Source organism: Pteropus medius, unplaced genomic scaffold (assembly GCF_902729225.1).
Source record: "Pteropus medius unplaced genomic scaffold, Ma_sr-lr_union100, whole genome shotgun sequence".
NCBI classification, from domain to species: Eukaryota; Metazoa; Chordata; class Mammalia; order Chiroptera; family Pteropodidae; genus Pteropus; species Pteropus medius.
The window spans coordinates 21,719,264-21,742,713 of NW_024349801.1; the positions used below are offsets into that span (position 1 = coordinate 21,719,264).

Sequence of the window (23,450 nt, forward strand, 5' to 3'; positions counted from 1 at the left end):
AGCTTCTCAGCTTTGATTTCCAGCCCCAGCACTCAAATCTTCAAGGTGTTTTTAGGTGGATTGTATACTTTGTGTTAAAGAACATTTTTAAGGTTTTATCCTGTGAGCAAATATCACTGCAGCCTGCTTTTCAGAGTAAGCTGGCAGGAGGAGGAGCCCAAATGGTCCAGGATTGCTGAGTGGAATTTTTCAACTAATTTTACAAATGATCCACCAAGACCACTTCTGTTTTTTTTTTGTTGTTTCTCAGAGCGACAAATCTTTGGGGGTTGCTATTAGCTCTGTATTCATTTTCTTTTGCAAATGCTTTGAACTGTGTTCTTCCTTATTTCTTCATTGATCAAATCTACTTTTTATCTTTCAGATATTTTTCAAATTTCTAGTTTACTGATAATATTCATTCTTTTCTAATATCACTTAAATTTTTTTTTCATAATGTGATATAGCTAAATTCAATAAAATATATAGATCTTAAGTGTATTGTTTGATGAGTTTTGACAATTACCTACATCCATGTAAACACCATCCCAATCAAGGTATAAATCTATTCCATCACTCCAGAGAGATTACTCATACTCCTTTCCAGTCCACATCACCAACCCCTACCCAACCAACTACTGCCCTGATTTTTATCATCAAAGAGGAGTTTTGCCTGTTCTTGTACTTCATATAAATGGAATCATACAATATGTATTCTTTTATGTCCAATTTCCTTTACACAATGTAATGTTTTTGTCATTCATTCATATTGTCGTATCAATTAATAATAGTTCATTCTTTTTTAATGCTGAGTAATATGCCATTGTTTGAATATATCACATTTTTTTCCTTTCCAATTCTCCGTTCATGTATATTTCAGTTATTTCTAGCTTTGAGTTTTATGAGTAAAGTTTCCATAAACATTTTTATGTCTTTAAAAATATTTTTAAAAATTTGTATTTGGTATATATTTGGTATATACTTAATGGAAATTGACAAGTCATAGTGACGATATGCTTAATTTTATAAGAACCTGCCCAACAATTTCCGAAAATGGTTGTATTATTTTACATTTCTACCATTTATTGTATGAGAATTCCAGTACCTTCACATTCTTACTAACGTTTAGTACTATCAGTCTTAAATTTTATGCATTCCAGTGGATATTTGCTAATATCTCTCTTCTGCTGTATAAAGTTATTTTGAAGTGCAGCAAGGTAAATGTAAGTATCCTTTCACCATATATTTACATTCAACATTACAACTTCTGTCTTTTACTTTGAGATATCAAATTCCAAGTGAAGATTTACATCACTGAGTAAAGGGAAATTACATTTGCTCTCCTTTTAAAGCTTTATTTATAGGTTAGGTAGCTTAAATCCATGTATCTTAAAGTATATTGAAAAATATAAATTTTTCTCATGTAAATATTAGTTACAAAAGAACAAAACCCAAATCTAACAAACTTAAAACTATAATGATTGTATAACTTATAGTCACAGGTGTTGCTTTTAAACGTGTGCTATTTGTTTCATGGATTAGTCATTTGGGGAAGTTGATATTCTCATTCCCTTTGCCAGGATGAAATTTCAGAAGTAGGAAAGTGGAAAATACAAGTGCTTCGATAGGATTTTTTTCCTATTTTAACAGATGGTAATTAAAGTGATAAAAATTTAGGATTTTTTTCTTATTATCTTATTATGTCAATCTTTTATAATTTGTTGAGGCTTGCTTTATGGTCTGGTATGTATTCAATTTCCATAAATGCTTCATGTGTGCTTGACATGAAAGTGTTTATACAGTTATTGAGTACTGGGTTCTAAATACATCCATTACATAATGTTCATTAATAGTATTCAATCTTCTATCTCAGTGGATTATTTTGACTATTTGATTTCTCAGGTAATGAGTGTACATTAAAATCATCAACTATAGTGGTGCATTAATCTGTCTTTATTTGTAGTTTTGTCAGTGTTTGCTTTATAGGATTTAAGTTCATGTTATTAGTTAGATGTTAGTTTAGAGTTGCGTGTTCCTTAAATCAAAACTTCTATCAATGTATATTGATCTCTTTATTTCTAGTAATATTTTTGCCTTAAAGTTTTTGTCTGCTATTAATATAGTCATAGATATTTTCCTTTTGTTAATATTTCCATTGTTTAGCTTTCCCCACTCTTTCCTGCCAACATTTTTCTTTATGTTTTAAATACATCTCTTGTGACATAATTTTTTTTGTTTTTTTTTTAAAGACTAAGATTAGTTTAATATGAAGCAGCTTCTCTGCCATTTGAAAAGAATATCTAGTTTGAGAAAACTAAAGGTTAAATAAAACATTTAGCGCATTTACCTTTATTGATTACTGATATATTTAAATTTTAAGTATTTTATATATAATTATTGATCTATTTATATTTATTTCTACCATCTTATTTTGCATTTTATATTTGCCCCATCTTTTGTCTCTTAGTCTCTTCTTTTTTTGTCTTCTGATAGATTTAGTCCATTTTTTACTTCTCTGCTTTGGAAATAATTTAGCCTTATTTGTATTCTTTTTAGTGGTTAGCCTAGAAATTTTAGCATAATTAAGTTATCAAAGCCCAAGCTTTCTTTTGGACAAAGCAAGGACCTTAAAACTCTTCAATACTAATCAACCCTGTCTGACTTATGTACTAATCTTCTCATATATTTCCTTTTCTAATACCACAGATGTTATTATTATCATTTTCGTAGTCAGTGTTTGTGTAGATTTATACTTATACATATACTTTACATATACTTACTAATTTCTATGTTCTTTAATACTTGTCCCATCTCTGATCTTCCATTGACCTAAAGTGTATTCTTTAGAATTTCCTTTAGAGAGAATCTAGTGGTAGTAAACTCTCAAAAGCTTTCTTTGAAAACAACTTTATTTCATCCTTCTTTTTTTTTTCATCCTTATTCTTGAATGATGTTTTGCTGTGTGTAGAAATTTAAGGTGACAGTTTTCTCTCAGCATATTGAGAATATTCCTCTGTATTCTGGTTGCTATTTCTATTACTGAATAGTTAGTTGGCAGTATAATTGTGGCTTAAAGGTAATCAGTCTTTTTTCCTTGGCTACTTTTAAGATTTCTTCTTTTTTCATGTTCTTAGTATAGGTGTGAAATCTTTAAAAATTTATATTGCTTGGGATTTGTTGAGATTCTCCAAACTGTAGGATGTCATCTTTGATTACTTCTGGAGATTCTTCAGCCACATATTTCTTCAAGTATTGCCTCAGACTCATTTTCTTTCTCATTTTAGATTTTCAGTGTTAGATATTTTCACCCTATTCTCTACATCTTTTAACAAGTCTCTCATTTTTCCATTTCTTTGTCTCTTTGGGATGTATTTTGGAATTTTTTTTTTTAGTACATAATTCTCTAGTTGTATCTAATCTGAAGTTATTTATTTTGAATTTCTATAAAGTCTCTAATTATTTTTCAAATCTACTTAATTTCATGCCTTTCTTTTACATTTGAAATCTATTAAATATTTGTATGTGCTATTTCTGATAATTCCAATATCTAAAGTCTTTGCAGATCTTATTATCTCTTTTCTTTCTGTTGTTTTTCATTATGTCTTGTTTACTGTGATTTTAATGATTTTTCACCCCGAACTTTGGAACCTTATTTATAGAAATTCTTTGGGTCTGAAGTGGAGGCTGATTCCTTTAGAAAGAATTTGCATTTGCTTCAGTCAATGTTCTAATACAGGAACATGTTAAACTAAATTTTCAATTTTTTTTCAGATCACCCCGATATTGTGAATTTCGGATGCAAATGTGCATATGAGCCAGTCTGGTCATAAATTTTTAGGAGAAATTTTTTTTCCCACTTATAGATATATGGTTTTCCTTACAAGCACTCTTAAAGGGGGCACTGATTTCCAATTAATCCTTATATAGAGGAAATAGATTTGGGGAGGCAGTTTTAAAAGGTGGTCTCCCATTAGACATCTTAAGTATCTCTTCTCTTACTCAAGCCCTGAGAGGCTTGAAACCAATGATCACGTTCTGGTTCAGAAAATGTCCTCAGGCAAAACTGGCTGCAATGCTTTCTTTATTCCATCTGTATTCAATCTTTGACCTAAACAATTCTTGCTTTCTTGCCAGTTCATAGATGTAGTCAAAATATTAAAATATTTTATATAGAATCTATAGTTATTTGTAGCAGGGGAGATTGGTCCTGGTACCTAGTTCATCATAATGGCAGAAGTAAAAGTTACTATATCATTTTATATGTAGATCAAGTAATTATTTTATTTTTTTCCCTTTTTTGATTTTCAAAAAATTAATTTATGCCTATAGTATCAAATGAAACCATATAATACAAATATTTCTGAAGGCAAAGCTACTAATTTTTTCCCTGAATTCCTCTAATCTCACCCTCGCAGGAGTAACCAATAGTGACATTTGATGTGTATCATTTCACCCTTTCCACTTGCTCATGTGTATGTGTGTGTGTGTGTGTGTGTGTGTGAATATATGCAGATATGTAGGTAATTTATTTGTTTTTAATGAAAAAGAGTCATAATACATACATCAATATGCAACTTGTTTTTTTTATAATTTATTTTGGATATTGCCATAAACCAGTAAATATGGATCTAGCTCTGTGTACTTCTTCTAATTTATTTTTACATACAAAGATAATATACTAATTTAATATAGAGAGCTTACTTTTGCATGCTATTTTTTAAAATGCATTTTAATTTTTTTTTTCTTTTTACTGCATTCTTTTTCTCTCCTCTCCCCTCTTATTCCCACCTCAACACATACACAATATTAGGTGCCAAGGATTAAATCCTGGTTTGATTCCTTACATTTCAGGGGGATTTCTTATACGCCTTCTCATAAAGAGGTCTTTAGTGGAGACTGTAGTGGAATTTGGAGTATCTGCTCCATCACCCTGGCTGTGTGAACTTGCAAAAATCAAACCCTCTTCAGTCATAGGTTTCAGCAGTATAAAATGGAAATAATATTTTTAATAATTTCTACCTGAAAGACTTAGCATGAAGATTATGCGAATTGATATATATTAATTGTTTTAGTTTGTGAAACTTTCATGGCGTATCTCTAATCACTGAAAATACTCTTTCTTGGTTGTTTAATCTATGCATCTCTTTTTCTTTTAGGACAGCTGGTTTACCAAGTTCAATCACCTGATGAAGGGGCTCTAGTGACTGCTGCAAGGAATTTTGGGTTCATTTTTAAGTCTCGAACCCCAGAGACTATAACAATAGAAGAACTGGGAACACGAGTTACTTATCAATTGCTTGCCTTTTTGGATTTCAACAATATCAGAAAAAGGATGTCTGTTATAGGTATGGTTGGTAGCTGAGATTATTTTGATCTTTCATAGTACTATGGTTATTTTGATGTTTCTCAAAGATGATTTCACTTTGGTTATGTGCTGAGAGTTATGATATTTTTGTAACTTTAAGAACTATCATCCTCAACTTAGTGTTATTACTGTGGTAATAAGTATAACTAACATGTAACAAGCACTTATGTGTCCAACACTGTTCTAAATGTACTACATGAATTAACTGATTTAATTTCATAGTAACCGTATAAGGTAAGTATTATATATTTATGACCATTTTAAAGATAGTGAAACTGAGACATAGAGAGGTTGGGTAACTTTCCCAAGGTCACATAGCTTGTAGTGAAATAGCTGGGATTCAAATCTAGGAGGTCAGACTGCAAAGCCCATTCACTTTATTGCTACACAACACTGGCTCAGGATGAGTTCCTGATTTACTTGGCACATGCTACTTGTTGTCGATAATGCTATTTTGTAAACATCATTTTCAGCCTCCTCATTACTATTCATTCACTCTGTTTACCTGCATTGCTGGAGATGATCACCTAATGTTGTGGATAGAACTACAATGAATACATGCTTTTTAAACTCTATGCTATCCTTCAGTGCTGCTTCAATGTCCCTCTCATTCTTACTTTGCTCCTGTTTCTAGTTCTTATAACAGATGTTCTAAACCTTTGACCTTTCCTCAAGTCAACCCTGCCGCAGTCTTCTTCACTGTTGGAAGCTAAATTTATCTCCTATTTCTTTTTAAAAACAATAGAGGCCTTCAGAGACGTGCACCACTAACTTACACTTTTCTTCACCCTCCTCTTCATCCCCAAGCTATAACTTTACTCATTCCTTTTCCCGCCTCAGGGAAAAATTGCTCTTGTTCCTTTTCATAGCTAAACATTCTACCTGGTCCCATGCCTTTTCCTTCCTTGATTGCTCCCTTCTCGCTTGTGTCTTTGACTTTTTCTTTATCACTTGCTCCTTCCTTCAGCCCACAACTCTATTATTGTACTGTTTCTTTAAAGATATTGTTTATCTTTGACCTCTACTGATTTTATAACTCCATTTCCTCTTTTATTTCTATTTTTACCTTTTTAGGATGAAGCCTCTGCTTCTACTACTCAAGAAGGAATGCTTTGTCAGAAGTTTCCAATCACCTCATGGGGAAGTCATCTATCTCTATCTATCTATCTATCTATCTATCTATCTATCTATCTATCTATCTATCTATCTATCTATCATCTATCTATCACCTATCATCTATCATCTTTCTATCTGTCAATCTATCTATCTATCTATTATCTATCTATCATCTATCAGTCATCTATCAAATATCATCATCTATCATCTATTTATCTACCTACCTTCCTACCTATCTATCTTTTTTAATTTAGTAATTTAGTAATATTTAGACTGTTTACCTTCTTCTCTTAACCCTCCTCTTTTGGCCTCTGTGATCTCACTGGATTCTGGCTCTCTTCTTGTCCTGTCTTTTCTTTCACAAGCTCCTTTGCTGACAATTATCCATCCCACTTTCAGTGTTGGTATCCTTCTCTTTTCTCACTTCCTGCGCTCTTCTTGGATAATCTCGACCACTTGCATGGTCATATTTTCTATATTCTGTGTCCTTCCTATGTAATTTTTCAGCCTCAATCTCTATCTGAGGTCCACATGCACATTTTCAGCCTTCTTCTGGATTCTGCCACCGGGTTGTACTATGATTACCTCAAATTTTATATGTGTAATATGAGACTTTCTTTCACAGCGATTGCTCTTTCTATAGCCCTTATTAAAATGGTTAACAATCACTTTTTACTGTATACTTGTCAGTGAACTAAACACTTTACAATGAATTATTTTATTAAATTCTTGAAATTCAAAGATTTTAAATAACTTGCTAAAGATTGTCACACAGCTGTTACATGACTTGTCACACAGCTGGTAAGACACAGAGCAAAATATTTGAATTCAGGTTTATCTTTCTCCAAAATCCAGCTTCAACCTCTATTGTAGCTCACTTGCTTTTGACACTCCATCTCCTAAGCTAGTGGTTCTCAAACTTTAGCTCCTATCAGAAATACCAGAAGGGCTTGTTATAACATAGATTGCTGGGCCTCAGTCCTAAAGTTTCTGATTCAGTAGGTTTGAGGCAGGACCTAAAAATTTATATGTCTAATCGGCTGATGCTGGTGCTGCTGGTCAGGTGACCACCGTTTGGGATCATTTCCCTGGACTAACGGATCATCAAATACTGTTCATTATGTTACCCAGAGCTGTCTGAAGCACTGATCAAATTTATCTCCTTTACTGCAACTCTCTTTACTAGGCCTCAGTATCTCCTGCCTTACCTATAGAATCCTCAGGAGTCACCCTGTTTCTAAGGCTTTTCTTCTGAAAGCATCGGAATAACCTTTCTAAAAGTAGCCTTGAAAACCCATTTTATTGTAAAAGACTTCTGTCTTTTTCTCTTAATTCCCTGTACCACAGCTTTCTTTAAGGCTCTCATCATTGCTTGCTTCTGTTATTGCAATATCTTCAAAACTCTTCTCCCTTAAAATAATCCTCTCTGCTGACACCAGGGTATTCTTTCTAAAACACTAGGCTGATTTTGCCATCATCTACTTAAAAAACATTGGTGGCTTCCTAGAACTTAAAAAATAAAGTCCTTAGCATGACATTCAGGACCATTTGCATCTGATCTCAATCTACTCTCCTTCCACTTCCCCAAACTGTGTGCTCCAACCTCACACACCTTGCCATTCCCAGCATGCATTGTGCATTTTCACACTCTTTGCATGTACTATTTCTCCTATCTAGAACTCTCCTTTTCTCCACTTCTTTTCTTGGAAAATTCATACTCGCTTGGTAATATCCAATTCAACTGTCACCTGTTTTCTCAATTCTTTTTCTACTGTCCAAGTAACTGCAACCTCCTTTGTTCCCCAGAGTCCCTAGTTCAAAACCTGAGTGTGATACCAGTCCCATGATACCCATGATGTTCTCAGTTGTTAGAGTGTATGCTACCTGAAGGCAGGTGCTATGCCTTAATCTTCTTAAACTGCCCAGGGCCAACCACAGAGCTTGGCACACAATAGATTTTCTATAAATGTTTGTTAAAATTTAACCTAATACTTTGTAACTTATGAATATTCATCATATTAAATCAATTTTTACTGTGGAAAACATGTGTATATATAATTGTAGGGTTTTTGGTCTTTAACTAATGGAAACTAGCCTTGGTTGATTACTCTCAGCAGGTAAAAATCGAACATCATCTGAGATGTTTATTTTTATTTTTTTGACATTAGGCTATAGAAAGTCATCATCAGTGTTGCTGATGAGCTCATATGCTACTCTAAGTGTTGACCTAATGTATCAGCAAGAGCTATCTTCTATTTACAGCTTCAGGGGAGATGTTATTGATGTTGAGTTGGCCCAGAATTGGCTCTGAGGGAATTGACAAAAATCTAAGATGGCTACACAGGGAAACGCTTGGCTTTTTCTCAGCAACAGTCACCATTATAGGCTGTGGATAAATCACAGCCTAACCACAAACATCAGATGTTTGCCTTAATGAATCCCATATGAAGAAAGGTAATATTCTACCACAAAATGCATGAAGGCTTGCGAGCTTTATTTTAATTCTGTTTTGTTTTTAGTCTGGAGGAATTTGAAAGGACTGCATGAGGATAAAAATGTCTGATAACAAGGCAAAACACAATGCTAGTCTCATGATTGTCACATGCTTGGTATATGGGGGCAATACCCTGATGTGAAGACTCAGACATATGTTGCTGCTGCTGCTGCTTCTTTCCTCTTCCTCCTCCTCCTTCTCCTCCTCCTCTTTTTCCCCTTTCCCCTCCTCCCTCCTCCTCCTACCCCTCTTCTTCTCTTTCTTCCTCTTCTCCTCCTTTCCTACACTTTTTGGCTATCATTCATTGAATCCTAAACTTATAGTTTCAATACCAGTAATACTTGCATTTTGAGGCAAGAGCCCTGATTTAATTCAGAGGTCTCTAAATAAAAAAAGATTTCCATAAAGGATTACGTCAGAAGGTATAGGATCTACTATATTTAAAAAAAACATATAAATCTCAACTTATAGTTTTGAAGGACCAATTCTACTAATTGTGTAAATAACAATTCAAAGATAGTTATTAATAGATGCAAGTTTCAGATATCATTAAAGAAGAATTAATTATAATAGCTCCTTGAAAAACCCTTACAAGATCTTTAAATAAGGATTCTTCAACTTTAAACTTTTTAAAGATTATCAAAGTACAAATCACACTGCCATATGACAGGCAATTTTTTGTGTAAATATATCAACGGCCACCCAACTGAGATACAACAAAGTAGAATTTTTCATCATCTTCCACAGTGTTACTATTTATTGACTTTAACAGCATAAACCTGGAAATCATTTATAATCTTTTTCTTTTCTTTATACCACAAAGGCATAGCTTCTGCTTTTTATGAATTTTGCATAATTATAATTACACTCAATTAAACAAGTGTTTATTAAGAGCCTACCATGTTTCAGGGATTTGAAACTAAAAAAGACTGTGGAATTGAAAGATGTTCTGTGTGGTTGCATTGCAGACAAGGTGATGACGCAGGGTAGGAAGTGGGCAGGAGAGGGGCAGATCTTGATGATATCTGTTTATGCTATGTTAAGGGGTGCAAATCCAATTTAAGGTCCAAACCCAATTTTAGAGGGAAGCTATTGCAGGATTCTAAGAGTGGTGTGAAGATGATTCTGGCTGGATTAAAGAAGAGTCTAGAAGGCAGCAAGACTGGAATGAATAAAATCATTTAGATTAATGTGATAATTGAGGCAGGAGAGAAGGTGGTAGAGAGAAATTCATTGTTTCTATTGATGTAGGGATAGTGAAGGGGGAAGAACTTTGAATGTCGATCAGATATCTGATTTGGGAGACCGAGTGAATGGTAAAGCTGGATATTGAGACTGGAGACATGGGGGCAATAGCTAGTTACTAGAGGAAGATAATGTTTCTATTAAAGGGACTTATACTGGATTAAGAGAAGGCATCAGAGATGGAAAATATTCATTGAATCAGAAAATTGTAGAGCTGAAAAGGAACTTAGAAGTTGTTTAAACATCTTCTTTTCACATGTAGAAACTGAGATAGAGAGATGATGATATTTGAGTTTGAATTTGGAGTGCCTAGGCACATCCAAAAGGAGCTGTCCAGTTGGTAGTTAGATGTACAGGTCAGAAAGGAGTGTTGGAGATGGATTTGGGCAGGAAATATACACTGGGGAGCCATCATCCTATTGATGGAATCTAAAGCCTTAGAAAAGAATGTGACTGCTCAAGGACAGTGTGAAGGGTGGGAGAAGTAGGTCCTGGAGTAATTCTCTAAAGAACACCAATATTTAAAGGACAAGCGATGGGAAGTATTCTCTAACTAGAAATCTATGACCTTTGTCCAGGCTCTGCCCTCATGTTATTTTGTGTTCTTTTAAATTTATTTTTGAAAGGCTAACTTCTGAAATGACCAAGATTTTATTAGCCTTTATATTTCCTAGCAGAAATGATAGAAGCTTTGAATGAAGCCTTGCTGAGCTGCTAAAATAAATATTTAGTGAGTAAAATTAAGCAGGATTTCATGAAATTGGATTTACACAAACTCAAAGTTAAAGGGGCTAATGCTAGGTTAACAGGAAGCATCAGAAATAAAAAGTTTTATTGAATCAGAAAATTGTAGAGCTGGAAAGGACCTTTCAAGTTAAAATTTTAAACTATCTCCTTTTCACACGTAGAAACTGAGATAAAGAGATGATAAGGGATGTGCACAAATCACAGTCAGTTTGTGATTTCTCTAGACAAGTGGTTTTCAATGTGTGGTCCAGGAAACTCTAGGAAAACTTCAGAGTTTTTCAAAGGGTTCACAGGGACAAACAAGTTTTCATAATAATACTAATGTCTTTTGTATTTTTCATTTTTTCTCATGAGTAACTATGGAGTTTTACAAAAGCCACATGATGTGTGATATAACTGATTGGATGCAGAATCAGATATGAAAATCCAACTGTCTTCTATTAATCCAGACATTAAAGAGATCTATAATTATGGAAAACAATGTCATCCTCCAAACTAAATTTTTTTTTGAAAAGATAGTTTTTTAAAAAAATGTTATTTATATTAATATATAATAGGATTATTATTATTGTTATAGTAATATTATAATTAGTATCATAAGACTTGATGTAATAAAATTTCTGTTTTAATTTCTAATTTGGTAAATATTGATAGATATTACCCACATTAAAAAAGGTCTTTGGAGTCCTTATGAAATTTTAAGAATATAAAGGGATCTTGAGACCAAAGTGTTTGAGAACTGATGCCCTAGCCTGGACTATAAGAAACAGTCATAGAGAAGTCATGCTGGCAAATGTAGACTATATATATATATATTTGAAATATATATATATATTTGAATAATTAGATAAATTACATCTTTTTCCTCTCTTTTCCCTCAATATTGGCAATTAGAGCCAGAATACAAGAAAAATGGCATGAGTCCTAGCAACTAGGAATGCTGACCAAGAGACTTAGAAGAGTTGATGAACCCTAGACAAGTCTCAGTACCGAAAGGTTTCCAGGGTGTATTTGATTTATTCAAGCCAAGGGGAAACTAGAATAGATTGTGTTGACTAAGGGTCATTAAATTTTAGATGAAAAAGTAATTTATTGTACTGTTATTTATATTCTTTCAATCAAGCTCTAAATTTTGTATCCTATTAAATTAATAGCAGTCAATATTTATATTTATCTATTTGAGACATTGTGTTTTTATAGAAAAGGGATAATTGAGTGGAAAACATGTAATAATCTATGACTTGATGAAGCTCGTGAGAGTCAGAGTGTTTGGACCGTGAAGTTGTGACCTAAGCAGTTGTCTTAAATTGTAAGCAGTTCCTGGAAAGAAATATATTGCCATGTCATTCCTTCATTTATTTACTCATTCAACAAATAATTAAATAACTAGTATGTGCCAAGCTGTAAAATCAAGACTGTAAAGGTAGGCCAGGTATACTATGGTTTAAAGAAAGATTTGTCTGACAGCAATATGTGGGGCAGCCAGGGGAAGGCTTGAGGATTGGAGTTGACGGGGGCCTAGTCAAGGCTGTCATTTCTAAACCTGAGAAGCAGGTTAAAAACACTGCCCTACTAGTCTAGGCTTTCGATAGGAATGAGGTAGAAATTTTAGTTTTGAAAGCCCTGTGTGAGGCATGCTTATAGCCAGGCTTGTGACCCAAGGGTGAACCACCAAGAATGAAAGGACTTTTCCAAGGAGTGAAGGGGATAAAGAAATATGTTAGCAAGGGCTGAGAACTAATGCATAAACCATGCTTTCAATGGCTAGAATTCCATATGGAGACTGTTTGGCATAACACTGATAGTTGATTCCTACAGTAGATCTTGAATTTCACACCAGGAGACAGGCAAACAAAGGTCTCAATTCTGCTCAGTATAGCCTTAATTTAAATGTATCAACCCTTCAGAAACAGTGAGCAAAGAAAATAGGAAGGTCATATGCATTAGAATAAAACCACTTGTCTCTGAGTTTGGGAAATAAAGAATTCTAGTAGATAAAATATTTCTAAGTTAATAAAGGAATAAAGCCAAGTGACCTTCTAACCAAAGGCACTGACGGTTTTCCTACTGGCTAAAACATTATGCCCATTTCCAAATTTCCTGGCTGGAGCCCTGGGAGGGCCTAGTTTTGACAGATTTTACTGACTATCACCTACTTTCCAAACTTTTTTCTTTTCAGTTAGAAACCCAGAAGGACAGATAAAGCTTTATTCCAAAGGAGCAGACACTATTCTGTTTGAAAAACTTCATCCATCCAATGAAGACCTTCTGACTTTCACATCAGACCATATCAGTGTAAGTGTCTCTGTTTTATGGTTAGCACAATGGCCCTTTGGCCACTTTCTATGGTTAGATCTTATTTAAAAAATATCAGCTAAATGATCTGACTTCTCAAAGAAAAGATGTGGAAAGTGGTTCCACAGGAAACTGTGCTGGCAAATGTCTAGAAACTGGCACATGGGCCCACCTCCTACCCTACTGATAGGCTGGTTGGTCTTACCACAGGTAGATTAACACACAGCAGCTGAAAAGTAGCCTATGAGTGTGGGCTCCTGACCTCTAGCTGGGGATGCCTCAGGACACCTAGGGAAACCTTCTCTAACTCCCCTGCAGTTTGGGGCTGCTCCCCTTGGGAGACTGGACTGGTTTAGGGAAGAGGAGTTAGAACTCACCTGGGTTCCAATGTGTTTGGAACCAATAGAATCTCTTATGATCACCCCCCACTGAATAGCTTAGAGTCGTGTTTACATGGTGAGGAGAAAATAATCTCTGTAGCTGATTTTCTCCTCCAAGGGTCCTTTTATTCAGGTCGTAAGCCATGATGAGCCACTTAATGTTCCTTAGGTTGAAGTTACCAAATGCGCACATTCGGAGACTATGCATAATTTCTTTCCAAAAGCTCTCTGAAGGGAACAGCAGTGATCTTTGGCAAATACTTCTTTTTCAAAGAAGTAAGAGTCTAGGAATTAATATTAGCATTACCTGGTTTAAACCTGAGATTCAAATATCTCTCTGATAATTCATTTGATGTTCTGTTTAACCCAATGTGAACTTTAAGGGCAACTGGCCCAAACTCTCATTTTCTTATTGGTTTCTCTCCTTTAAAAAATTATTGAGGATTCATGTTCTTTGTTAAGCCCTATATTTAATACAAAACATTCCCTGAATCTTTAAAAAACCAACGAACAAATAAAATTAAAAAAAAAAAAACAAAAAAAACTCTGCCTGACTTTAAGTTTAAAGAATGATGGTTTAGTAACATTGGGTACAAACATAGCTGTTTTTGTCTTTCCAATAGAGCATTCTTGATTTTCTTTTAATCTCTTCCAGAAGGCCGGCATGGTCTTTAAAATTTTTTTTTATGAGAACAACATTGGAATCATAAGTATCTGATTTTTGCCATTGCTCAAACACCAAGGCCTTGGATTTTCATACATTTTTCTTTCATACTAAAGTATAGAAAGCCTAATTTCATCTTTTTACATTTCTATGCAAAAGAAAATTTATCAGGTAGTATCAATTTGACTTGCTCTTTGCTTCATTAACTTTATACATTTCAGCTTTCAAATTCTGAGGTTTTAAATTTATATTTAATTATTGATTTTGAATTATGATAGGAAATGACCTTGCTCAAATTCTCATGTAGTGTTTTGTGTGCTAATTAAATAACTTAAATCATCTGTCCTCTTTTGTAATGTTGTTTTAGAATTGATTCACTGTTGTGCAGAACAGAGAAAAAAGCACTGTGATGCCCAGCGGGGTTGCAAGTTAAAGGCAAAGAAGTTTTTGTATGAATTAAGAGGATAAAAGACCATTACCACAAAGTGACTTGATTTTCAGATCAGTGGGGGACCCAGTGGTGGTCTTGGAAGGCGAAGCTTATAAAATGTGATTCAATATCCAAAGTGCTACCAACTGCCTACAAGATAAATTTGGACAATTTTTCTCATGGCCTCTCTAGGCTGAACCACATTATTGCAGTATGCACTGACTTTTCTTTTAATTAACCTAATTAGAATGTGTCACAGTTTAACACAAACCTATGCCTGTTTCATAAGCCGAAACACACAGAGGATATATGCTCAATGGCAATGCCTAAAGGAGTAGAAATGGCTACAAAAATGCTTGTAGTGTAGAGGCCCATAAAATGGCCAGAGGAGGCCTAGGCGAAGTGGAAGGTTTTTAGCATTTCCCCAAAGCAATCAACATGTGTTTCTAGCTATTGCGACTGTGTGAGACACTTAGCCACTACCAGTCTCCTATTTTTATTTTTTATTTTTTTCCTATTAGAAGGGTAAAGTACCATAGGTATCATTTAAAATTATCAGTTTATTGAGGCACTAAAGGAAAAGCATAATTATCCATTAATTTGACCTCTTATTAAATACTAACTCCATAGAAACAGTTTATAAAAAATAATTTTTTTAACTAACCTTACTGGTTAACTTTCGGTCTTTCTCTCCCCTTTTCCCTAGAGGTTATTATTATACCCTTAATTTATATGCTTAAACTTCTGTTACCTGACTAACATCATTTATTCATCTATTATTGACTTTTAACTTTTTATTATGAAAATTTTCAAGCATAAACAAAAGAAGGACTGAGTTAATTTTAGACATAGCTGTATTACCAGGGGGAATGTGACAAGACTTCGGTGAGATACTATGCTACAATCCCTTTAGAGAGCCCCCTGTGACTCCTTTGAGGGTCATTCTTTTCCACTAGAAAAGCCCAGGGCCACGGGCCATGAAACAGGCTATGTCTCTCTTGTTACTCGGAAGGCTTCCTTCAGGCAGAGGAGAGGTCCAAACCCAACATATGTTGTTTTAATTGACTATCTCAAGTCATGGACACCACTGATCATCTCTCAACTAGGATACTTCAGCAGGCATTTCAGCTGTCTTTTAGATGGAAGGCTAGCTCCTCTAAATCTTTTAACCCCGTAGAAATATAATACAAAACACAAACATTATCTTTCATTTCCAAGGGGATTAGAAAGTTGAAGGGTGGCCACGTAATGCTCTTGGGACAAAATGAGTTTGAGTGCAAAACTTCATACCCATTATCATTGTTGTTCTTGCTGTGATTATTGTTTTGGGATGGTTCCTAAGTCAATGTCTGCTCTGGCAGGAATTTGCAGGGGAAGGCCTTCGAACCTTGGCCATCGCATACAGAGATCTGGATGACAAGTACTTTAAAGAATGGCATAAGATGCTTGAAGATGCAAATGCTGCCACAGATGAGAGGGATGAACGTATAGCTGGACTGTATGAAGAAATTGAAAGAGATTTGATGGTATGAGTTTAGAAGCATGATGGTTTGTGTTTACGGAGGGGATAGTATGTGTTTAGAGATCTAGCATAGGACTAATCCATTGACAAAATCATCTTGCACACAGCAGATATTACTGTTTTAAACACTGAATCATGCATTATATGCTGGCTTTAAGTTTGCCATGAGTGGCCCTAGAGAACCTAGAAAATTATTTCTATTAATGGTAGCTTATGCAATTGGAAGTCCCCCAAGAATAAAAGATAGCAGACTCCCTATTCTTTTCACCTTCTGGCTATGTCCTTGATATTGTTTTTTTCCCCTCCCTGCTTTATGAGCCACCTTTTCAGAGCAGGGAAACTTGCCATGAAGAGTGGAGCTGTAGTTCTAAACCATCTTAGACCTATGAGATTCTGATGATATCTATGCTGCCCAGAGTGTGATGTATTCTAGAAACCACTCTTCTCTGAAGCTCCAGTGGCCAGGATTCTCAGCTATGGAGAGGTACTGGGAGCATGCCTTGTTCACCTTTAGATGTTATAGTGCAGAAGAACCTTCACTTTTTAGTATATGGCATCTGCTGATTTGTTAATTAGGAGAATAGCTCCACGTTTTTGTGAACCTGACCGTGAAATGAGGGCTCTCTTTTGGACCCTTTCATATTGTTATAAGTGGAAAAGCAACTTGTGAGTTCTTAAGCCCTTATAAGTTCAAATGGCTTCTGATTGATTGTGCTAACTTCCAGGCTCTCTGCCATTAATTAATGTGCATATCAGTTGGCCTGATTTGAGAAACTCCTCTTGGGCCCTTGTCAACCCACTTCTGCACATGATAGGATACTTGCTATATCAGTGCATCATAATTTCTGTTTCCAGTTCACATTTCTTGACTTCTAAACTCTGTGATCGAAAGCCATAGATGTTATGAATGTTGTTTGCATGCATTAACATAAGGTATTCTCTATTTTTCAATGAAGCTTCTAGGTGCTACTGCTGTAGAAGATAAGTTACAAGAAGGTGTCATTGAAACAATTACAAGTTTGTCACTAGCCAATATTAAGATCTGGGTCCTAACAGGAGACAAACAAGGTAATTTGAAAATGGATACCAATTTTTTGAAAAGAGGGTGATGATTTATATGGTAAAGCTTTAATTAATCAAAATGTTTAATTTGTTAGCTATTTGGCCAGTCCTTCATATGGGAAAGAGTTGAAATACAACAAGAATTTACTATTTAAAAACAACAACAACAAAAACAAACAAACAAACAAAATACCTTTCATAGTGTACTCTGGGGTCTGTTGAGTTTCAACTCAATTGCTTCTTAATATAATAGTTACATCTCTAGACAAAAATGGAATTAAAAATGTTTAATTATTGGTTTATATGAGCACTGCTTTCAAGGACAGAGACTGGGAAAGCAATGAAGCAGGACACTGGAGACCTTAGAAATACTCCTTTAGTTTCTTGATGGTAGGAGGCTTTGGGGAATTTAAAGGAGGGGTTAGGGTGGTAGGCAGGCTTTGAAGAGGCTCAGGGAAGCAACTGTTTATCAACCTGTGTGGAAATATTTTGGTATTTTAACAACCACAGCAGCTGTGCTACTGCAACTTGGTTGCATTCCAGGTCTGTCTATATAGTGGTACCCAGAAAGCTGATTCACTTTCAGGCATGACAAAATGCCAAGTCTTCAGAGAGAGAGAGAGAGTCATTATGTTCAGAATACTCCATTTCCTATGAAAGAAAAGGAGATCAACATATTTTGGATATACTGCTGGCAGTAATGCTTAAAACAAAAGTGACTTTATGCTTGGCCATCAGTAAATCAGAAATATTCGGTTAACTGGCACACACATGTTTTTTAGATTCTATCTACCTGTTTGACAATTTTAGAACGTTGGAAGATTTGCAGATATGATAAATCAGTTCTTTATATGTTCAGTCAAATCACTGATTCCAAAAAATAAACAATAGAGTTGAGCACTGCAGTGTGTTACTAGAGACTTCCTAGAGTTTGATGTTGATCAGTGGGTACAACTATTCAACTATTTATGAATGTTGACAGGTTTACCATTATTTAGCTATAATTTCTGTCATTTATACAGAGGATATGCTAAGATTTTATCAATTGCCTTCCTTGACTTAGGAGAAATCTAACGATGCTATAGAATTAGCTAGAGTCTAAGAATTCAGTAGAATTAGAATCACATGACTCTTAAAGATGGAAGGGTAGCCTGACTATCCTAGGCTTCATTTCTATAAAACTAGAGGAAAGAATGCCCAACACCATGTAATTTTCCAGTTATCTCATACCAGTAGTCAATTCACTTAATGGGAAAATGGCAATGTTGTATGTGGGAGAACTATAAAAAATTTTATAAGAGAATTTTTGCTTTTCACTGAACATTTTGTGAGTTGTTTTTCAATTCACCTACCATATCAAAATGAAATAATAGCTACGTCTAGTATTTTAGCTCTTCAAAGGCAGTATTTGGGACTTCTGGTAAAAACTGGATGAGAAGGCTTAGGATTCATAGATGTTGCTACCTCTCCATGAACTTAGCCATTGGTGAATTGGATCATAGGAGCCACGTTTTTGAATTTTCCTTTGGGCCTCTTGCATTTTATCACCCATCATGCTCTCTCTGACATTAAGGAAGCCTGTAAGTTATAAGGAAATATAGCAATGGCCTCAAAATGTCTATGGAAAATGTACTTATGTTCTCAAGTAATGTTCTCACTGAAGTGGGCTTTATTTTGTATCAGAAACTGCCATCAACATTGGCTATGCCTGCAACATGCTGACTGATGACATGAATGATGTGTTCATTATAGCAGGGAACACGGCAGTGGAAGTCAGAGAAGAACTCAGGTAAGTGTTAAAAAGGTAGGAGGAAAGGAAGAGAGGAAAGAAGAGAAAGAGGGAAAAAGGAGGATCAGATAGTTGAGAAAGTGGAAAGACACCCTATAGTTTCCTACTGTCTTAATTTAGTGTAGAGCTCCTTCTGCATGCTTCCTAAAGCCCTATTCATTTTGGTGACAAACTAAGATGTCAAATAAGTTTGACATCAGTGGCAAATTATTGTCTTCAGGCTTCCAGCATTTCCCAAGTGTTTTTAGAAAAGTATTCCAAATAATTTTCATTATTAGGATTTAAAATTATGCATTGTTGAATAACTTTTAACTCTTACATGATAATGAGTGATCGGTGTTACCAAGGGCACTTGTTAAAATACAGATTCTCTAGCTTCCTTCTGGCCTAAAAATTAAAAATATTAAGAATTAAGATGGAACATAGAAATTTGTATTTTAATAGGCACCTGGATGAAGCATACGGCCAGATAAGCTTGGAAAACAGCTGTAGGAGATGGTGTGTAAAGTTGGAATAGAATCTTTCAGCATTAAAGAAAGTGGATATGTTGACATAGTTGCTGGAGAACCCAGATATAAAATGCTTATAAGAAACAGAATATTGTGAAATTTGTATAAACACTATATAGTACCAGAAAATATATAAGTAGTGAAATTGGAGCTAAGAGTGGTCAAACATTAAATTTTGAGAAATAACATTTCTTAAAATCTGACAATTTATCCCCTTTTTGTTACTTCATTTGAAAAACATGTTACAAATCTGTATAATTATTTTCCTAGAACTTTAAAAAATGCTCTCTTATAACAATTTTTATTAGCTGATGCTTGTAATAGTAGCTTCTCTAAGTTCAACCTATTTTGGATCTGGCAAAGCAGATTGTTGACTCAAAGGCAAACAGCTTGCTGCTTGTTTCACTCTAGATGGGGGTCTAACCTTCTTTCAGCATGAATAGTCATGCACTGTGGATTTTCTTAATTGTCTCCATCATTAAACTTTGTTCTTAAATCTTGGAAAAAAAGGAAATCTTAACTGTAAGCACCACTAATTGATACTTGTAGATCAAATCTTCTAACTTCTTCTACACTGCCTTTACCCACTGGAGAAAACTGCTATATTATGCTAGATAGAAGCTATGTCTGGAGACTGCATATGTCTTTGCCAAATAAAAGTTAGGAAATCTAATTAATTGTTACTGATATAATTTTATTGTTATTTATATAATTTTGATGATAGAGTCCATAGAGTCTATTGAAGAAATATTAATAACTTGTTTGATAATTAATAATTAAATTTTAAAATGATTGTTTTTTGGGAAATTTAACTCTTACTGAAAGAAAATAGATGTGAGCAAATCTAGATTTTAATGAGCCTAATGAACCTATTGCTAAATACTTTGAGACCATGCCTGGAACATTGATTACTGTAAGCAGAAAACAGGTATTAGCTCATTTTATTCTCAAAGCAACCCAATAGTAGGTATTATCATTATCCTTGTTTTTCAGATTAGGAAGTTGAGACACAGAAAGAGTAAATAACTTCCCCAAAGTTTCACAACTAGTCAGTGGTTCAGCTGGGATTAGAATATAGGCAGTGCGGCCCCAGAACCTGTGCACCAAATTACTTGTCGTGTGTTTCCCTAAACGTACCTAGGAGGTATTCCTACTCCCTTTAAATACTTAATATAAAAAAATGTAGTTATCAAGGTACCTTACTGCTTCACTTGAGATCAGACACCAGATGAGCAACTAGGGCAGAATAAACTTCCAGGAGAGACAACAGATGTAAGAGGAAGAGTATGGACTTTCTGTTAACTGGAGCCGAGTTAGAATGTCGACTTCATGCTCAAGACTGGCTGAGTGACTTTGGTATATCATTCAACCTCTCTTTGCTTAGTTTCTTCATTTGTAAAATGGTAAAATATACAAATACCTACCCTATGGATTATTTTGTTTGAGGAATGAAATGAGGTAAGAATTTAGAGCTTTACAGTCATCGGAGAACATCCTTCTTACCTTCCCTGCTCTCTCTTCACTTCCCTTTTTCCTTCGGTCCTTGTTCCCAGTCTTTACACCAACAAGGACTATTTTTATTAATATTTCCCTCATAGACTCTAAGGAGTCTATCATTAAAATTATATAAATAATAATAAAATTATATCATTAACAATTAGATTTCCCAATTTTTATTTGGCAAAGACATATCATATGCAGTCTCTAGTCATAGGTTCTAACCAGCATGATATAGCAGTTTTTATATCACGTTGATGTTATAGTAGCCAGAAATAATAGAAAACTTGAAAAAATTAGGGATCCTATGCATTTTATCATAGAGAAATCTACATTTTTCATTAACCTTCCTAAGTTATTGAAAACAACATGTTGACCTCTATTACAACTTTTATGGATCCTCTTCCTCTATTGGTTACAATGGATAATGATATTGCAGGTTGGTGGACTAACACACACAAAGACATAGAAACATGAAAGAAATCATGTTATATTCCAGGAACAATAGTCTAAGTTGTAGCTAGAGTGTACCACAGAGCGAAGGGTGGAAACAATTTTTCAGAGATGGACTGTGATAGATTGATTGGCAAGCAAAGTGATTATACTTTATCCTGAAGGTATTGAGTGGATGTGGGTGGCTTCTAAGTAGAAGAGTGACAAACCGAACTTTGCATTTTAGAAATAACACTCTAGCGACAGGATAGATTGAGTATGATTGATGGAAAAATGAATAGTATGGAGAGATGCTTTAGGAGGTGGTTGGAAAACTCAAGCTTAGAGATAATGAGGATTGAACTAAGGGCAGCGAGGTTGTAAGAATGAGGAAGGAAAAGTGGTGTGAAAATGACAGCTATTTTGGAGGTAGAATGAATAGGACTTAAAATTTGATTTGATGTAAAGAGAAGTAGGAGGTTCTGTCATGTCTAGCTTGTCTGACTTCACAGCCCAGAATACTCTCAGATGTACAAGAACAGAAACTCTTTAAATTTTCTATAACTGAACATGATCCCCTTTTCTGCCTGAGGACAGAACAATTAAAGTAGGCACTCTGGGGTAAATTTAGTTCAAGTCTAGGATGCACAATTGCCACTGATCCTCAGCATCAAGCCTACTGGCATCTAGCACTTACCATTTCTGTGTCCCTATCTGGTCTCTGGTCTCTTTGGGTACTGACTGTGTCTCTTGGCTGATGTCCATGCTCTCCTGGGGAAACTGGAAGTTTGGCTGCTCTTCCTTTACTTTTCTGTGTCCACGAAGACTTGTGCTTGTATATGATTACCTCTGTTTCTGAAATCTCTTTACTCTACCACCCTCCATGTCACTGTACTTCAGTGGCAACTATTCCATACTTGGAGTTCCAAAAATTCGTCTGAGGATTCCATTACACATGGTTACTCCATCCACTGCAAGTTCAAGATATGAGTTAGCACCTAGGCTTCTTTTAGTGACTCACCAATATCTAAATCTCTCATCAAAGCCCCTCTCCTTTAGGCTGAATGCCCTAGAAAAGAGGTCATTTCTTTGCAGTTAGTTGCTTATGGCAACATTTTATGCCCAAATTCTTTTAAGGATTAGTTTTTTGAGACTCGAAGAAACATTTTCCTTCCTCCTGAAAAAACCCAATTAGTAAAATTCCAGATTGTTGAAATTCAGAATGACGGCCTTACTATGAGTTTCAAGAGTCTATTTTGCAACTCAAAAAGCAAGATCTTGATTCTTTTTTATTTCTTCTGTATGTGGTTCTGTTAGATCCCCCTAAGGTAAGGTCTGTTTCTGTAAACAAAGGGGATCATCTGTGGTAGCAGCGCTATTGCAGAAGTTGTGGGGAACCAAAGTTATCTCAAGATTTTATCCAGCTTTATTTTGTTGACTAAGTAGATGACATAACCGTTGTTATGTGGAAGGAATGTAGAGAAATGTGAATTCTTATATACTGTTGTTGGGAGTGTAAATTGGTAGAAACTTTCTAGAGGTCACACTAGCAATATATTTCAAAATTACATATATATACACTTTGACCCAATGATTTCCACTTCTAGGAATTGCCCTTAAGAAAATAAATGGACAAATATATCAATATGTATCTAAAGAAATATTTATTGCTGCATCAGATACAATAATAGAAAATTAAAATTGCTCAAATACCCAGCCATAGGAATTTTGTTAATTACTATGATATATACATGCAACAGAATACTATGTAGTCATTAAAAGTTATTATGTGTTTATTGACATAGGAAGATATCCATGATAAATTTAATTAAAAAAATGAGATTATGAAACATCATGCATAGTATGATCCCTTTCTGAAAAAAGTGTGTGTGTGTATACATATGTATGTATATTATGTATATTG

The 23,450-nt window shown here is 34.8% G+C and overlaps 1 protein-coding gene across 5 annotated transcripts in view; it reads left to right on the plus strand.

Annotated features, from left to right (window-relative positions):
* ATP8B4 (ATPase phospholipid transporting 8B4 (putative)) overlaps positions 1-23,450 on the plus strand; it is a 192,893-nt gene that overhangs the window by 130,397 nt on the left and 39,046 nt on the right. For all 5 annotated transcript variants that reach the window (XM_039889078.1, XM_039889077.1, XM_039889079.1 and 2 more), the window contains 5 exons: positions 5,136-5,324; positions 13,126-13,241; positions 16,077-16,241; positions 17,194-17,305; positions 18,983-19,088. In XM_039889078.1, coding sequence (XP_039745012.1) covers positions 5,136-5,324; positions 13,126-13,241; positions 16,077-16,241; positions 17,194-17,305; positions 18,983-19,088 — 688 coding nt within the window. The remainder of the gene's footprint in view (positions 1-5,135; positions 5,325-13,125; positions 13,242-16,076; positions 16,242-17,193; positions 17,306-18,982; positions 19,089-23,450) is intronic.